An 18,070-nucleotide genomic window follows, 5' to 3' on the forward strand; every position below is an offset into this window, starting at 1 on the left:
GAGGCTGGGTGAGCCAGACCACCCCTGAAAGAGGCTGTGTGTGTGTGTGTGTGTGTGTAGGGGTGACAGTAGGCAGTAGCCCCTTGCATGTAGTGGCTACAACTCTCAGTAGTTCTTGTTTGAAAAGACCAAGTGATAACCTAGAGTAGTGGTCGTATCTATAATCTCAGCTCTCAAGAGGCTGAAGCAGGAGGATAACTATGAGTTTGAGGCCAGCCTAGGCTATATAGCAGAGACTACAAGATAAAATACAAAACTTCATAATGGTTTCTGAGTTCTGGCTGCTCTGTTGGTAATATGGGAGAAAGGGCCTTATTCTAGCCCTCCAAAAATGTTTTTTTTTTTTAAAAAAAGGAAGGAAGGTCCAAAGATATCCCATTTTTATTTTATTTTATTTTATTTTTTTGGTTTTTCGAGACAGGGTTTCTCTGTGGTTTTGGAGCCTGTCCTGGAACTAGCTCTTGTAAACCAGGCTGGTCTCGAACTCACAGAGATCCGCCTGCCTCTGCCTCCCGAGTGCTGGGATTAAAGGCGTGCGCCACCACCGCCCGGCCTATCCCATTTTTATGCAGTATCTCCTCCACCATGTGTCTGTGAGCATAGCTACTCAGCAGCAGAGTGTATGGGATGTTCTCCTCCCCCACCCCACCCCCGTGTGTGTGTGCGCGCGTGCACACGCGCACGTTGGCTTATATAGCCCAGGGCTAGCTTTAAACCTAATAAGCACCCGAGGATGACCTGGAACTCCTGTGTCTCTTGTCTCCATTCCCAAGTGCTGGGAGTACAGGCATATGCCACTACACCTAGTTAGTGCAATACTCGTGATAAAACTCAGGGCCCTGGAAACAACCTTCCTCAAGACCCAGCAATACCACTTTTAGGTATATATCCAAAGGATGCTCAATCGTGCCACAAGGACATGTGCTCAACTATGTTCATAGCAGCATTGTTTGTCATAGCCAGAACCTGGAAACAACATAAATGCTCCTCGAGCGAAGAATGGATAAGGAAAAATAACGACATTTGAATTTTGTAGGAAAATGGATGGAGCTAGAAAACATTATTTTGAGTGAGGTAACTCAGACACAGAAAGACAGTTATCACATGTCCTCACTCATAGGTGGTTTTTAAACATAAAGCAAAGAAAGCCAGCCTACAAACCACAAACCCAGAGAATTTAGACAGCAATGAGGACACTAAGAGAGACTTACATAGATCTAATCTACATGGGAAGTAGAAAAAGACAAGATCTCCTGAGTAAAAAGTAAATTGGGAGCATGGGGGACCTCGGGGGAGGGTTGAAGGTGGGCGGGGAGAGGCAGGGAGGGGAGCAGAGAAAAGTGTAGAGTCAATAAAAAACAATAAAAAAGTAAAACACAAAAAAACCTCAGGACCGTGAGTGTGCTGGGCAGTTACTGTACTGACTGAGTTATAACCTCAACCTTGAATTTTTCTCTTTGAGCTTGGACTGCACAATCATATGGGGATGGTCCTGCATCGCCCACTTCCCAGGCGCACTGTGGGAACCAGATAGATGCTCTCAGAAGGTGGGGTCTCCACTGAAAACCATTGTTCAAAAGTAAGGTGACTTGGATTGAGTTTCAGAACAGCCAGGGCTACACAGAGAAACTCTGTCTCAAAAAACTAGTAAAATAAAATAAAACAAAAGATGTAAGAAAAACATTTCCAAATTCAAGATTAATTAGAGAAAGGAAAAATTCTGTGCTTTCATTAAAGTACTCCCCCTCCCTCGCCCCGACTGAATTTAAATGCACCATGAAAACCGATAATTAACCTTTAGTAAATATTTTCCTTCTAATTGTTTTCTCATGTGTCATCTTTCATAGTCTAATTACAAAGTCATATCACTGCCCTCTTGCCATCTGCCAACCGGTTATCTAGAACATTAAACTGAGAGAACATTGATCATGTGGGCATGGAGTTCAATCTGTGCATAATCATCAATTACCCGAGCAGTCTTCCCAGCTAAGGCCAGCTCGTGTTTTGAAAAGTTCAGAACATCCCAGTGCTATTGAAAAGATGTTTATAAAAGGCAATTTTGCCACAAAAAAAAAAAAAGGGGCAAGATCAAAAAATTGCCCTACACTTTACAGAGCCCCAGAAAGCCCGAGCTGTAGACAGTGCATGTGGTTATCTGCTCAGAGACCACGTAAAGGTGAGGCACCCCCAAAGGAAGAGGCCAAGTAGGAGGGTAAAGGATGTAACGTGAAGGTGACCATGACCAGAGTGTGTTTTATATACTTGTGAAGCGGTGGTTCTGAAACACACTAGTTTGTATAATTAGCATACACCAGTAAAAACTAGGGGGTTCAGGCTGGGGAGATGGCTCAGTGGGCAAAGCACTTATTGAGTAAACCTGGTGACCTGAGCTCAATCCCTCGCACCCATATAAAGGTAGAGGGGAAGGAGCTAACGCCACAGTTTGTCCTCTGACTTCCACGTGTGCCATGATCTGCACCACAACATCTACAATTCAGTGTAATCAAGCTTTAAATCCCAACTCAGGGCTGGAGAGTCTCAGTAGTTGAGAGCACTGACCAGTGTTTCAGAGCACCTGCAATGTGTGTTCATAACTATCTGTGTCTCCAGACACACGCCTTTAATCCCAGCCCCCGGGAGACGGAGGCAGGTGGGTCTCTGAGTTCAAGGCCAGCCTGGTCCATGATCCAGTGCCCTCTTCTGGATCTATGAGCACAGGCACACAGATATATATGCAAGCAAAACATCTGAACCTGTAACATTTGTAAAAACATATTGTATACCCTCTCCCCTAGCGTGTGGTTAATTTACCTTAAGAACAGACTCAGTGACTCCCCAGGAGAAGTCACAGGGAAACTGCCCCCGCATGTCTGGCGTGGATTCTTTCAAAGGGAAACCGTTGTCTCGTATGATCTGTCTGTAATAGTGCGCTGAGGACTTGGGTCTCCTTTCTTTCTGCTCACTATTAAAATCCACATAAAACAGCCCTCGGCGAGTAGTATAGGCGTCCTGCCATTCAAAGCCATCCAGGAGGGACCAGGCTGTGTAGCCAAACACTCGAATGTCATCGAACTTCAGGGCTGCATGGAGAAAAGGAAGAGCAGGGGTCTTCAGAGGGCTAAGCATTCTAGTTCATGTGTACAGCTTCATGAACAACATGCCAAGGCATGGCTTGTTATACAAGCAACACTTTTCCTAATAGCAGGCCTTTTAAATCAAACAAAAAAATTGTTCGTTTGGAGCCAGCAAAATGGCTACGTCGGTAAAGGGATCTAATACAAAGCTTGACAGTTTAAGTCAGCTGTGTGGTGGAAGGAGAGAACTAAGTCCTGAAGGTTGTCCTCTGATCTCCACATGGACGCCACACACAAAATAAACACTGTACCCTCCCTACACAGATGAGCGACAGTGGAAGGACCTCATTAAAAACATTTCTGATAGCTGAAAAAATTTTAAGCCAAGCGGCAGAAGGCAGAGCCAGGCGGATCTCTGTGAGTTCGAGGCCAGCCCAGACTACAAGAGCTAGTTCCAGGACAGGCTCCAAAGCTACAGAGAAATCCTGTGTCGAAAAAATACAAAAAGATTTAATCATGTAGTTTAGCAGGGTATGATGGTACATGCCTTTAACCTCAACACTCAGGAAGCAGAGATGGGCAAGATCTCAGAGTTCAAGGTTAACTTGGCCTACATATTGAATTCCAGGTCAGCCAGAGCTACATAGTAAAACTCTCTCAAATTAAAAAAAAAAAGAGGAGGAAATAGGAAATATTTAGTGTGCAGATGTGTGTCTTGGGCCACGGGGCATGGCGGTTTCATAGCCTTTTGGGATGTGATGTTTACTAGTGACCTAGAGTTCCTCATTCTGAGTTCGGGCGGGTTCCTGTTTGTGCCCCACTGTCCAGTCTGTGAAACTGTCCTTCAGGGACTAAAATACCAGCTCTCAGGATGAACACAAGCAGCTGCAGGCGGGAGGCATGGAAGGCAGAGAAGTGGGGTGAGAAGTGGCTGGGCTGAAGGGCAGGGGCCCAAGGCCAGGTCCTGCTGTCTCTGACAGGGAGCTATTGGGCAAGGCTTCGAATGGCAGTTTCCTATATCTGTATACAGAAATTACTGGAGAAGCCGGGCGGTGGTGGTGCACGCCTTTAATCCCAGCACTCGGGAGGCAGAGGCAGGTGGATTTCTGGGAGTTCGAGGCCAGCCTGGTCTACAAGAGCTAGTTCCGGGACAGGCACCAAAAAGCTACAGAGAAACCCTGTCTCGAAAAACCAAAAAAAAGGGCTGGAGAGATGGCTCAGTGGTTAAGAGCATTGCCTGCTCTTCCAAAGGTCCTGAGTTCAATCCCCAGCAACCACATGGTGGCTCATAACCATCTGTAAAGAGGTCTGGCGCCCTCTTCTGGCCTTCAGGCATACAGACAGAATATTGTATACATAATAAATAAACAAATATTTAAAAAAAAAAAAAAAATTACTGGAGAAGATCATCTCTAAGGACGTCTCCAGCTTTAAAACTCTGATTGGCTAAAAATGAGCTGTGGAGACTTTGATCCCAGCACTCTGTAAGTTCAAGGTCAGCCTGGTCGAAAATAAAAACTGAAATTTGCCCCGAAACATTTTTAGAGTTTTTATTACTTGTGTTATATTTCATGTGCAGGAGTGTTTTGCCTGCATGTGTATCTGTGAACTACCTATGTGTCTGTACCCATGCGAGCCAGAAGAGGGCATCAAACCCTCTGGTACTGGAGTTAGAAACAGTTGTGAGCTGCCACATGAGTTGTGAGCTGTAAGAGCAGCCTCTGAGCCATCTCCCTTCCTTCCTTCCTTCCTTCCTTCCTCCCTCCCTCCCTCCCTCTCTCCCTCCCTCCCTCCTTTCTTTCTTTCTTTCTTTCTTTCTTTCTTTCTTTCTGTTTTTCGAGACAGGGTTTCTCTGTGTATCCTTGGCTGTCCTGGAACTTGCTCTGTAGATCAGGCTGGCCTCGAACTCACAAGATCTGTCAGTCTCTGTCCCCAGAGTGCTGGGATTAAAGGCATGCGCCACCACCACCCCCTGACTGAATCACTTAGAAAAAAAAAGAAAGAAAGAAAAAAAAACAAAAAAACAGAACAAACCCCTTTTGTTTCTCTCACCGAAATACCTCATTTCTGCATGGGGCCTTCCATCGACATTGCTTTTCTAAAAGGTAGAAAATTCTTTTTTGAAAAAAAAGTAGAAAACCATAACAAAAGATTCCAAAAAGACAAATGTGTTTCAACAGCCGCACTCTGGTCCCACTGTGGTGTGGTGAGGAAGGGTGGAATAGACACCTTTTTGTACTTGACCTGTAGGTAGTGTCCTGTGAAGGCCACCATGTTTATATGGCTCAGGGCTGGGTGGTGTGGCTGTGTTTCATGCTGTCCCTTTTTGAAGTGAGACCAGGAGAGGGATTTTTTTAATTTATTTTATTTTCTATTTTTTGGACAGGGTTTCTCTGTGTAACAGTCCTGGCTGTCCTTGAACTCACTCTATAGACCAGGCTGGCCTCAAACTCACAGACGTCCACTTTGCTAGGACTAAAGGCATGTGCCACTCCCCCTTCTCTCTCTTTAAAGATCTATTTATTGGGGCTGGAGAGATGGCTCAGAGGTTAAGAGCATTGCCTGCTCTTCCAAAGGTCCTGAGTTCAATTCCCAGCAACCACATGGTGGCTCACAACCTTGTGTAAAGGGGTCTGGTGCTGTCTTCTGGCCTGCAGGCATACACACAATACAGAATATTGTATACATAATAAACAAATATTTTTTAAAAAGATCTATTTATTTATTTATTTTATGTATATGAGTGCTTATCACAAGTACTCCTTTATGCCAGAAGAGGGCATCAGATCCCACTATAGATGGTTGTAAACTACCATACCACGTGGTTGCTGGGAATTGAACTTCTGGAAGAGCAGCCAGTGCTCTTAAGCCATCTCTCCAGCCCCAGGACTTGCACATTCTGAAAACCCTTTCTGAAGCCTCTTTTCCTGCAGGATCTGGGATTTCTCTCCGCATTTAGTACTTAAGTTATACTTTATGTATTGTGGTGGAAGATGTGTGTGTGTGTGTGTGTGTGTGTGTGTAGTGCGTGTGTGTGGATGGACGCATGCATGTGTGAAGACAGCTTGTTGAATGCAGGTGAGCCCAGGATTGAACTCGGGGATCTGACGTGGTGGGGCGATTGCCTTTACTGGCTGAGCCATCTCACCAGTCCTGCACCCAGCTGTCTACGTGGCTGCCGGGGGTCAAACTCAGGTCCTCTTGCTTGCATAGCAAGTACTTTACCCACTCCTTCGCTCGAATACTTAGAACTTCTAAAAAGCGCTGTCCAGCTGGAGAAAGAGCCACCGGAATTATATTCAGGTGGGATGAAACCCGGCTCTGATGGGGATACAGCCTGAGCTGGCTTTAGCCTCATCTTTTCCTTTGGCCTGTAGGTGTCGCTGCCTGAGTAAGGAACTAGGTGATGCTTAGGTAGGAAGAAATTTCCAAGAGAGTAGGAAGGGCTCGGCTTTGTTTGTAGAACTTTCATTGTTCAATCAGGTCAAGATAAAAGGACCTGATTTCATTACCCACGGTGATGTCATACACCTTTAATCCCAGAACTTGGGAGGCAGAGGCAGGTGAATCTCTGTGTGTTCGAGGCCAGCCTGGTCTAGAAGCGCTAGTTCTAAGACAGCTAGGACTGTTACACAGAGAAACCCTGTCACAAATTTTGGTCAATATTGAACAATAGAAAACCAACATCAAGCCGGGCGGTGGTGGCGCACGCCTTTAATCCCAGCACTCGGGAGGCAGAGGCAGGCGGATCTCTGGGAGTTTGAGGCCAGCCTGGTCTACAAGAGCTAGTTCCAGGACAGGAACCAAAAGCTACGGAGAAACCCTGTCTCAAAAAATCAAAAAAAAAAAAAAGAAAAAAGAAAAAAAAAGAAAACCAACATCAATAATGACATATCCATGGTAACCTTAAACAAAAACCCCTAGCTCAGCAGTTACAGATGCTTGCAGCCCTTCCTGAGGGCCTGCACTTGTTCTATAACTCCAGCTCCATGCCGTCTGACTCCCTCCTCTGGCCTCCAGGAGCTCCTGTACACACGTGGCATACACTCACATAAGCAAACATATGTACATAAATTTATTACAAACTGAGCCAAAGTGCAACCAACCTTGAAGAACCTGGTTGAGGAAATTCTTCATCATGTAGATGGCGGTGGTGTCCTCCGTCTTTATATAACTATCTGTGAACCAGCCATTCTCCGAAATCAAGATCCGAGGGTTGTCATATTCTAGCTTAATCCAGTTCAGCACCTGTCTTAAGTTGAGTGACATGTTTTGTCCCATTTTCACTGCGTTCACCATATTCGAGGGCCTGAAATTGTTAGGCCCGAAAGAAAAGGCAAAGAAGTCAGCCGTGCCCCTCACCTCCTCCTTCTCTGCCTCAGAGAGCACGGGCATGCCGACCATCGTCCTCATGTACTCTGGGTAGTCGCCGTCCCCGTGGATGGGGTTGGCGAACCATCCCAGCACGGAAGCCAAGGAGTGCTGGCAGTTGAGTACATCCTCCATGTTCTCTGTTCGGTTTGGTTCCATCCAGTGGGACCCCAAGGTGATGGACAGCCAGCCCTTCTGCTGGGGGCGGAAGTTTTTGTCATAGTTATACCACACCTTCGCATGAGCCTGGTGGGAAAGAAAACATCATTGGGTTTCACGGGGGCTGTGACACAGTTAGCAAATCCTCAACAGTTATTAACATGTATGTGTTTTCGCGCACACGCCAAGGCAAACATGCCCAGGTCAGGGAGGACAACCTTAGGGAGCTGGTTTTCTCCTTCCACGGTGCGGGTCTTGGAGAACAAAGTCAAGCCATAAGGCTTGGCCGCACGCTTATTTACCGGCTGAGCCGTTTGGACGGCCCCAACACCCAGCCTTTCCATGAGCTCTGGAAGTTAAATTTAGGTACTCGTGCTTGTGTGGCAAGCAGCTTGCTAACTGAGATATCTCCTCAGCCCTCCATTTGGTCCTGCTGTAGAAGTCCAGGACAGGGCAGGCTGCATAGTCTGTAAATGAGTAACAATAGAGTTCACGAAGGGATGGTGCGAGGGTTGAATTAACACTGTACATAACTTTAGAACCGCCAGACAGTGGTGGCAGACGCCTTTAATCCCAGCACTCAAGAGGCAGAGGCAGGTGGATTTCTGTGAGTTCGAGGCCAGCCTGGTCTATAAAAGCTAGTTCCAGGACAGGCTCCAAAGCTACAGAGAAACCCCGTCTCGAAAAACAAAACAACAACAATAAAAAGCTAATTGAAACTATTTTCTGGAGAACTTTCTAGAGGAAGCCATTTTGAGACATCACCTCAGCAATAGGTCCTTACTCACCACCCTGCCCCCTTCCTCTCTGTGTCTTCTTTTTTTTTTCTTCCATTTTTAAAGGTTTTATTTATTATGTATATAGTGTTTTTTATTTATATTTATTTTTATATTATATATATATATATATATATATATATGATGTATACAGCCTGCACATCAGAAGAGGGCCCCAGATCTCATTACAGATGGTTGTGAGCCACCATGTGGTTGCTGGGAATTGAACTCAGGACCTCTGGAAGAGCAGCCAGTGCTCTTAACCTTTAAGCCATCTCTCCAGTCCTCTCTCTGAATTTTCATTGTAAGATCCTAGAATAATTTAGAACTTAAATGTTCAACTCACCCTGATTTCCTTTCTTCTGAGACTAGAATGCACAATGTACCCCAGGCTAGCCTCCAAAATACAATTCTCATATTTCAACCTATAAATACTGGGGTTATTTATAGTTGTGAACTGCCATATGCAACTCTAGGGCTTAGTTTAATTTTTATTTATTCATTTATTTATTTTGGAGACAGAGTCTCATTATGTAGCTTTGGCTGTCCCAGAACTCACTATGTAGACTGTGCTGGTCTCAAATTTATAGAGATCTGCCTATCTTTGCCGCTCCTGGAATTAATGACTTGTGCCACCAAGCACAAAAATCTTTATGAATGTTTTTTGTCTCAGATAAGGTCTTAAACTCTAACCTCCTCTCTTGCTTGCAGGCTGAGGTCATAGTTTCTGCTGGGAGCCAGTAAAGACCAAGGCAGACTGCTTTAAATGGTCTCGACCACAGTCTCTGAAGTTCATATGTGTATCTTCCTTTTGTGTCTGGAAAATGCTGTTTCCTTACAATTGTCTACCATCTCTGACTCTTCCAACTTTCCTGGCTCCTCTTCTGCATAGATATGGGAGCCTTGAGGGTGTGTGTGTGTGTGTGTGTGTGTGTGTGTGTGTGTGTGTAGACATCCCTTTTAGGCTGAGCACTCCAAAGTCTGTTACTTTCTACCCCATACAGTTGTGGGTCTGTGCTGGTTACCACGAACTCACAGAGACTGTGACCAGCACAAGATGAAGCCAGAACAGAGTCTCATGATGGTGGAGGAGCGGGGACCAAAGTCCCACCCTAGTCAATCAGCCATTTGTAAATAACAGATGCTGGGAGGAGGAAAAGCCGTTTTCTTCTGTGGAGTCACACTGGGTATACCAACTACACTTTCACGCAAGCCCCATGCTCAGAAGTTGGCCAAAACAATTTCAATTACATGGTTTGTTTGTTTCGTTTTGTTTTTATAGTGAATTTCTTTTTAGTTTTTGTTTTTTTAAGAGAGAGAAAGAACACAAATGATGTTGGGTTGGGGAGGGACCTGGGAGGAGTTGGGAGGTGGGAAAGAATATTAAAATATATTGTGTGAAACTATCAAAGAATTGTCTGAAACCCCACCTTCCTGAGCGAGTCGGAGGCTAGAATCTCCGTGGAAAGTTCTGAAGACTGCTTTCTTTATGGCTGTGAATGGTAGGCTCCAGAGGGGACGTCCTACCCTGATTGCGGTCACTTGGTCTTTGGACAATTCTGTAGTTTCATACTTAGAACACACAGCAGCTGCCAATTCCCTTCAGAGTTGTGCACCCCAGATGTGGACACTAAGGAGAACACTGCCCAAGTGTGGGAGCTGGGCCGTTAGTAAGCCACCTCATTCACAGGACTGCCACCAACACTGCAGGGAGAACGGGACACAATCGAGATCAATGCATGAACATGCTCCAAACAGGAATTAGCCAGAGTCAAGTGTGGGGGTGGACACCTGCAATCCCAGCCCTTGGGAGGTAGAGGCAGGAGAATCAGCAGTTCAAGGCTTGCCTGGGCTACACGTATGAAGGGGAGAACCAACTCTTGAAAGGTATTTTCTGATCTTACATGTGTGTTGTAGCATTCACGCCCCTCACATACACACATCTCTCCCCCTATAAATAAAAAAAATGGTTTAAAGAGAAACTAACAGAATTTAACCAGCCTAGCAGGGAAGGACAGGGAAGCGAGTCTCTTTAAAAATAACCCTCTATTAACTAGGTGATTATAGGAAAGATGCCTTAAATTGTGTTAAAATCTCGGTTACATCAGCATTAAAAGAGGAACCAGGGCAGCTTAGAAGGCAATAGTTTGCACTTTTGCCACGTGTTTGCAACCTAAATTTCTGGTACATAGCCCAACCTGGATTTTCTTGTCATAGCCCAAGGTGACCTTCGTGCTTCACCCTGTGTCTTGCTCCCTCGCTGCTGTTTGTATAAGCTATCAAGGTATCTCAGGTTATCTTTGCTCTGACTGAAGGCAAAGACGTGTCTCACCAGACAAAATGGGGGAGGCTCTCCAAGCAGTTCTTATGGTATGACTTGACTGTCAAATAACAGGGAAAAGTTTTGCCCCGAGATGGTCCATTTGCCCCGAATCTTGCAGATGTTCAGATGGACGGTACGCAGGATCTGTTGCACGACACAAAAGGGCCTGCAGCCAGGACCCTTGCACAACCTCCTGTGGTTTTCCAAGGTTGCCTTCTACCTTGTCCAAGGCCATCTACCTTTGGAATGATTGATGAAGAGCATGTCAACCTTTGTTCTTTAGACTCAGTAGCTCGACAGGAACCTAACTGCCTTTTGTGTTAGAGCCAGCTCTTGGGACTCAGTACCCTTGAGAGACAGTAGGAATCCCCAAATCTCATCCATATTCAGGTCCCTCCCACGTCCAACAGGATGATCTTTTTGATTTCTTCAGAAGTCTAGGTTGATAAATTCAATGGACAGATAGAAAGAAATAAGATAATAAAACAGAGGTGTGTTAAGGGCCAGAATGCCATGGAGGGACACTGGCAGGAAGGATAACTTAAGGTAGATGGTGAACCTTGCCACCGTTTGAGGGCATTAGGGGACCCCTGGTCCTTTGAAAAGTTATTCCACCTGTTGGGGGGGGGGGTGGAATGAAGGAGATGGAGAATGGATGGGTATGATCAAGATAGTTTGTTGAAACCGAAGAAATAAAAGATACTTAAGTTTCCAGGGACAGGCGAGATTGTGCATGCCTTTAATCCCAGAATTTGGGAAGCAGAGACAGGTGGATATTTGTGGGTTCAAAGCCAGCCTGGTCTGTGTAGAGAGTTCCAGGTGAGCCAGGCCTACATAGTGAAGCCCTATCTCAATAATAATAATAATAATAATAATAATAATAATGTTTTAAAAAGAAAAAATAGAAAGTCCATTTTCTAAATCTCCCAGATTTCAGTCACATATTGGTTGAAATACCTTCATGTAGTTTGTAAATTTATTGATTGTGAAAACTATTGAGTAGAGAATAAACTTAAAACTTTTTTTTTTTTTTGGTTTTTTTCGAGACAGGGTTTCTCTGGCTTTGGAGCCTGTCCCGGAACTAGCTCTTGTAGACCAGGCTGGTCTCGAACTCACAGAGATCCGCCTGCCTCTGCCTCCCGAGTGCTGGGATAAAGGCGTGCGCCACCATCGCCCGGCTCAAACTTAAAACTTAAATTTTACTTTAAAATATCACAGTCAGTACGTGTGGGGGCACACACCTATAATCTCAGCATTCTGGAGGCTTGAGGCAGGAGGATGAATGTAAGTTTGAGGCCAGTTTTGGCTGCATAATGAGTTCAGGCCTGGCCTGGCTGTGTAGAGAGATTCTAGCTCAAGAAACTAAGAAGCAAACAGAAAAATAAATGTCTCCATAACATAACAAAACGTTTTCATGTTTTTGTGAAAACATTTAGAAGATATTTTAATGCCACCTTTTAGAAGGCATTTCCCAGCTAACTTCAGTTTAGACATTTTCTGTGTTGTAGTCTTGATAATTATCTCAACATTGTGGAAGTTCCGGATTTGAGGACACAGTACTTGCTTGGTCGGCTTTGTCTTTTGATAGATACAAGCTTGTTTTTTTTTTTTTTTTTGTTATACCTGTTGTAAGTAAGGCTGCAGTAACTGACTTTGGGAATGCAGTTTTTAATTTATTTGAATTCTTTCCTGTCAGAAACAGGAACAGATTGACTTTTTTTTAATATTTATTTATTATGTATACAATATTCTGTCTGTGTGTATGCCTGCACAGCCAGAAGAGGGCGCCAGATCTCATTACAGATGGTTGTGAGCCACCATGTGGTAGCTGGGAATTGAACTCAGGACCTTTGGAAGAGCAGGCAATGCTCCTAACCGCTGAGCCATCTCTCCAGCCCCCCGATTGACTTTTTTGTTTGTTTGTTTTGAATCAGGGTTTCTCTGTGAAGCCAGGAACTGTCCAGGAACTCACTCTATAGACCAAACTAGCTTCAGACTCACAGAGATCTGCCTGCCTCTGCCTCCCAAGTGCTGGGATTAAAGGTGTGAGCCACCAATGACCAGCTGACCATTTTTAGTATAAAAATTATGTTTATTGAAACTAGAGAGATGGCTCAGAGGTTATGAGCACTGGCTGCTTTTCCAAAGGACTCAGGTTAATTGCCAGTACAATGTAGTGGTTCTCAGCCATGTATAACAACAGTTCTAGGGAATCTGATGCCTTTTTCTGGCACCAGACAGACAAGTGACATTTATTTATTTGTGTGTGTGTGCACAGGTGCCTAAGTGTGTGCGTGCACAATCACATGGGTCAGAAGACAACTTGCAGCTGCCCATGCTCTCTTTCCACCAAGTGGGTCCTGGGGATTGAACTCAGGTCATCAGACTTGGTGGCGGATGTCTTTACTCACTGAGCCATCTCACCAGCCCTGGACAGCCTAATTCTTAGAACTGCTTCAAATATTTCCAAATCACTTCCCTGATTTTGCCATTGGTACATGAGTTCTCTGATCATCTGCTGCTTTGTTTACAGGGAAATTATCCTTGAGCATGATACGATCATGTCCTCCACTTACATCCTCTCATTGGGGAAATGACCCTGGTTTTGAACGGAAGAAATCTGGGTTCTGCTTTTGGCTCTGCTGTCACTGAGGTTTATGAGCTTGCCAAATCATGTCCCTCTCCGAGTCCTTAGTGGCTTCCCTTGTTAGAGTGAGCTGAAACTACACCCCCCAGGACTGTGGCAGAGCAGACAGAGGGCTATAGATGTCCCGCAGTTGGTGGAAGCCTTGCCTAGAATGCTGGAAACCCTCACTTCCATCTTCAGCAGGCACCCACTGGTGTGGTGGCACATCTATGATCCCAACAGCACTCAGGAGTCAGGAGGATCAGAAACTTAAGGTAACCTTGACCACATATGGAGTTCCAGGCTAGGTTGTGCTGAATGAGAGACCCTGTCTCAAAACAAGAAAGGAAGCCCCAAACTCTGAAAGAACAAGCTGCAAATGACTCTCCATCCTCCTGAATGCTGCAATGGCAGGTATGTGGTACTATAGTTATACCTGGCTATTCCATCATCCTGAATGCTGCAATTGCAGGCATGTGGTGCTATGGCTATACCTGGCTATTCCATCATCCTGGAAAGACAGTACCACTTTTCCAACTTTGCATATTTCTGGAATTCAGAACTCTCTAGAAAGCTCCTAGAGGACTGCCAGAAATCCTCCTACCCCAGACTGGAAATCCATGTCCAAGCGCCTAGCATGGCATGTAACACTGATGGGAAAAACCCTGTGCCTCTTTCCTAGATCCAGTAATGCTGGCACTGGACGTTTTCCTTCAGGGTGGCAGAGGCCACACGAGTCCCTCAGGGCGCTCCCGCATCAGCTGTCTTTCCCAGAAGATGGTGGCCTTTATGCCATCACCAGTGTCAGATGCAGAGGACAGGGACATGGCGCCTGCACTGCGTTTAGGACAACACCACCCTTGTACAAGGAAAAGTGCACGTTCCTAGAGGTGACTGACTTTCATTGTCAGATAGTACAGTGGTGATGTTAAGGACAGGGCAAACGTAATAATATAAACAGCAAGAACACGTTTTATCACCAAATGTTCCTGTTTCTGGTGCTTCTCATTTGTTTGTTCTCTCTCTCTCTCTCTCTCTCTCTCTCTCTCTCTCGTGCATATTTTACATGTGTGAGAGCACACTGTGTGTGTGTGTGTGTGTGTGTAGGCAAGGTCTCAGTGGTCACTGATATGCCAGTCTTGGAGTGTTCTACTCTGTCACTCTCTGCTTTATGAGACGGCGTCTCTCACTGAACTGGAAGGTAGGTGGTGGCCGGGAAACCCCAGTGATTTTCCAGCCTTCACCCCCAATAGTACTGAGGTTACAGGCACCAGCACGGCCACGCCCGGCTTTTCACTTGGCGCTGGAATGCGAGCTCAGAATCTCACGCTTGCAAAGCAAGCTTTCTTGCCGCCCAGTCACCTCTCCTAGAGCCCGTGTGTGTCTACGGACTTTTTTTTTAAATTGTTCTTGTTGTTTGTTTTGAGACAGGGTATCACTATGAACTCCTGTCTCTAACTCACAGAGATCTTCCTGCCTCTGCCCCACCCTAGTGCTGGGATCAAAGCGTGTGCCACACTTACCCTAATGTGGAAGGTGTTTTTTTTTTCCCCAACATTTCATCGTAAATGATCTAGTACATAGAGCGGTTCTCCTCCAGTCATGTTTTCAAACCATTTGTTCCCATTTCCATGACTTGTAGTAGTTTTTACTCTCTCTGGTGTATTCTCATGTATGAGAGAGTTCAAAGCTGTTTAGACCAGACTGCAAAGTTATTCTATGATCATTTATAATTACATTTATCGAAACTCTTGTTAATCATTCACTGAAGTTTAACTTTTTCTACTCAGTAGTTAGAAAAAGTAAATATTATTACTCTTTAAGGTTTCAGAGTGCCATTTTTACCCTTTGAGTCTGTGGCTCTTAGAAATAGCAGGGTGTTATGGTTGTAGAAACCATCTTTGGCAATTGTCCCCAAGCAGTTCTATCTCTTATTTAAATTTGATTAGAAGTATCTCAAAGAATAATGAAGCCAGGCATGGAAACACAAACTCAAAATTCCAGCACTCGGGAGGCAGAGGCAGGAGGATTGGGGGTTGGAAGTCAGTCTCACCTTTATAGAGAAACCCTGTTTCAAACAATAAATGCAACAAAAGAAAATTTAAAAGGTTGGGGGATGGGGTGCTTGTAGCCAGTTTGCCTAGCTGAGTTCAATCCCTGGAAACCACATGGTTGAGGGGGAAAATGTGAGTCATTCCTTTTTTCTCTTCTCTTCCTTCCGTCCCTCTGTCCCTCCATTTGGCCTTCCCTCCCCTCCTCGCCTTCTCTTCCTTTTCTGATTTGTGGGTGGGGGAGCCCACAAGTCACAGCCCAAGCAGGAGGTCAGAGGACAACTTTCAGTTCCTGTTCTCTCCTTCCACTGTGATCTGGGGATTGAACTCAGGTTGTCAGTCTTGAGGGCAAGTGTTTTTGAAGCCATCATGCTTCAAGATTACTATTTTAAATCTGTCATGCTGGGGGTGGTAGCACACGCCTTTAATCCCAGCACTCAGGAACAGGAGAATCTCCGTGAGTTTGAGGCCTGTATGCTCTACAAAGAGAGTTCCAGCACAGGCTCCAAAGCTATACAGAGAAACCCCGTCTCAAAACAACAACAACAACAACAACAACAACAACAAATCTGTCAGGTTAGCATTTCCTACATTTTATTAAAATTAAATAAAGTTTAGCCTACAAACCACAATCCCAGAAAATTTAGACAACAATGCGTACACTAAGAGAGACTTACATTGATCTAATCTACATGGGAAGTAGAAAGTATAAAAAGACAAGATCTCCTGAGTAAATTGGAAGCATGGGGACCTTGGGGGAGGGTTGAAAGGGGGAGGGGAGAGGCAGGGAGGGGAGCAGAGAAAAATGTAGAGCTCAATAAATACCATGGGGGAAAAAAATAAATAAATCAAGTGCATTTGGGGATGGTGGTGCACACCTTTAATCTCAGTACTCTGGAGGCAGAGGCAGAAGGACCTCTGTGGGTTTCAGGCCTCCCAGAGTTACACAGCAAGAATTTGTCTCAAACTCAAGAACAATGGCAATGGGTTTTTGATCCTATTGCACATACTGGCTTTGGGGGAGCCTAGGCAGTTTGGATGCTCACCTTACTAGACCTGGATGGAGGTGGGTGGTCCTTGGACTTCCCACAGGTCAGGGAACCCTGATTGCTCTTTGAGCTGATAAGGGAGGGGGACTTGATCGGGGGAGGGGGAGGGAAATGGGAGGCGGGGGGCGGGGAGGAAGCAGAAATCTTTAATAAATAAATAAATTTAAAAAAATAAAGAGGAAAAAAAAGAAATAATGCGTCATGTATATTACAAAAAAGAGAATTTGTCTCAAAAGGAGAAAAAAAGTGTGTGTGTGTGATTATAATGTAAGACCTGTGACATTAGATAATTAAATGAATTATATTAACTAATTATAACTGTATTAACTAATTTGCTTAAAGTCTAAATAATATTGGTAAGGGTCTAATATCCCCTCAATGGGACACTAAAATTTTGAGCAAATACAATTAACATTATAAAGACAAATGAAAAATACTATTTTAAAATTATGTTAGGGCTAATCTTTTTTTTAAGGTTTATTATTATTTATTATAGTATCCTGCCTGCATGTTTGCCTGCACATCAAAAGAGGGCAACAGATCTTGTTAGAGGTGGTTGTGAGCTGCCATGTGATTGCTGGGAACTGAACTCAGGATCTCTAGGAAGACTGCTCTTGTTCTCTGAGCCATTTCTCCAGCCCCAGGGCTAATCTTTAACCCTAGCACTCAGGAGGCAGAGACAGGAGGATCTGTGAATCTGAGGCCAGCCTGGTCTACATAAAGAATTCTAGGACAGTAAGGAATACAGCGAGAGACCCTGTCTCAAAAATAAAATGAAATGTTATGACCAGAGAGAAGACTCCATGGCTAAGAGCACCGTCTGCTCTTGATTTCCAGTTCTCACATAGTGGCTCATAACTGTGACTTCAGTTCCAGGGAATCCCTCTTCTGGCTTGTAAGCATAAGGCACACATGTGTCACATGTGGGGAAAACACCCCCACACATAAAATTAATAAACAAACAAATAAATAAATAAATCATGTTAGCCACGGGCTAAGTAGTTTATGGATCTGGTAGATAAAAACGTATTAGTCTTTTAGTTCTAATTGCAGCAAATCTTAATTTTGCCTGTATTAATAATATCGTACAACTTTCCCAAAGGAGCTTTCAAAACTTCTTTTTCCAAAGAAAATTTATTTCTTCCAATCTTTGAAGATTTACCTCGATATGTACAAGACCTCAAAAAGCCTCCCGTTGAAGTTGCCAAGACTGCTCAGAGGTTAAGAACACACTCACTGCACACCCAGGTGGACCTGAGTTTAGTCCCAGAGCGGAGGAGACAACAACCTGGGTGTGGTCCACACAAGCACAGTGCTGTGGGGGCAGAGACAAGGGCTGCTGGGCTTTTGGCTTCAGGGAGAGACCCTGCCTCAAAGGAATGAGGTGCACCCAAAAGCCTCCCTGCTCTTCCCTTGGACACTAGTTATAGTTTTCAGAATACTGTTGTGGGGGGTTGGCTGGAAGACTTAGAGGTGATTTTTTTTTCTTTTTTTTTTTTAAATTTTTTTTTATTTATTATGAATACTGTAATCTGCTTGCATGTATGCTTACACTCCAGAAGAGGGCACCAGATCTCATTCAAGTGGTTGTGAGCCACCATGTAGTTGCTGGGAACTGAACTCAGAATACCTGGAAGAGCA

The 18,070-nt window shown here is 44.6% G+C and overlaps 1 protein-coding gene across 1 annotated transcript in view; it reads right to left on the minus strand.

Annotated features, from left to right (window-relative positions):
• Klb (klotho beta) overlaps window positions 1–18,070 on the minus strand; it is a 36,403-nt gene that overhangs the window by 8,180 nt on the left and 10,153 nt on the right. The window contains exons 2-3 of the mRNA XM_041671486.1: window positions 7,181–7,691; window positions 2,812–3,080 (exon numbers count right to left, since the gene is read on the minus strand). Of these exons, the coding sequence (XP_041527420.1) occupies window positions 2,812–3,080; window positions 7,181–7,691 (780 nt within the window). The remainder of the gene's footprint in view (window positions 1–2,811; window positions 3,081–7,180; window positions 7,692–18,070) is intronic.

The sequence above is a fragment of the Microtus oregoni genome, unplaced genomic scaffold, assembly GCF_018167655.1.
Source record: "Microtus oregoni isolate MIOR12 unplaced genomic scaffold, Mior012 000021F_ref0000039, whole genome shotgun sequence".
NCBI lineage: Eukaryota > Metazoa > Chordata > Mammalia > Rodentia > Cricetidae > Microtus > Microtus oregoni.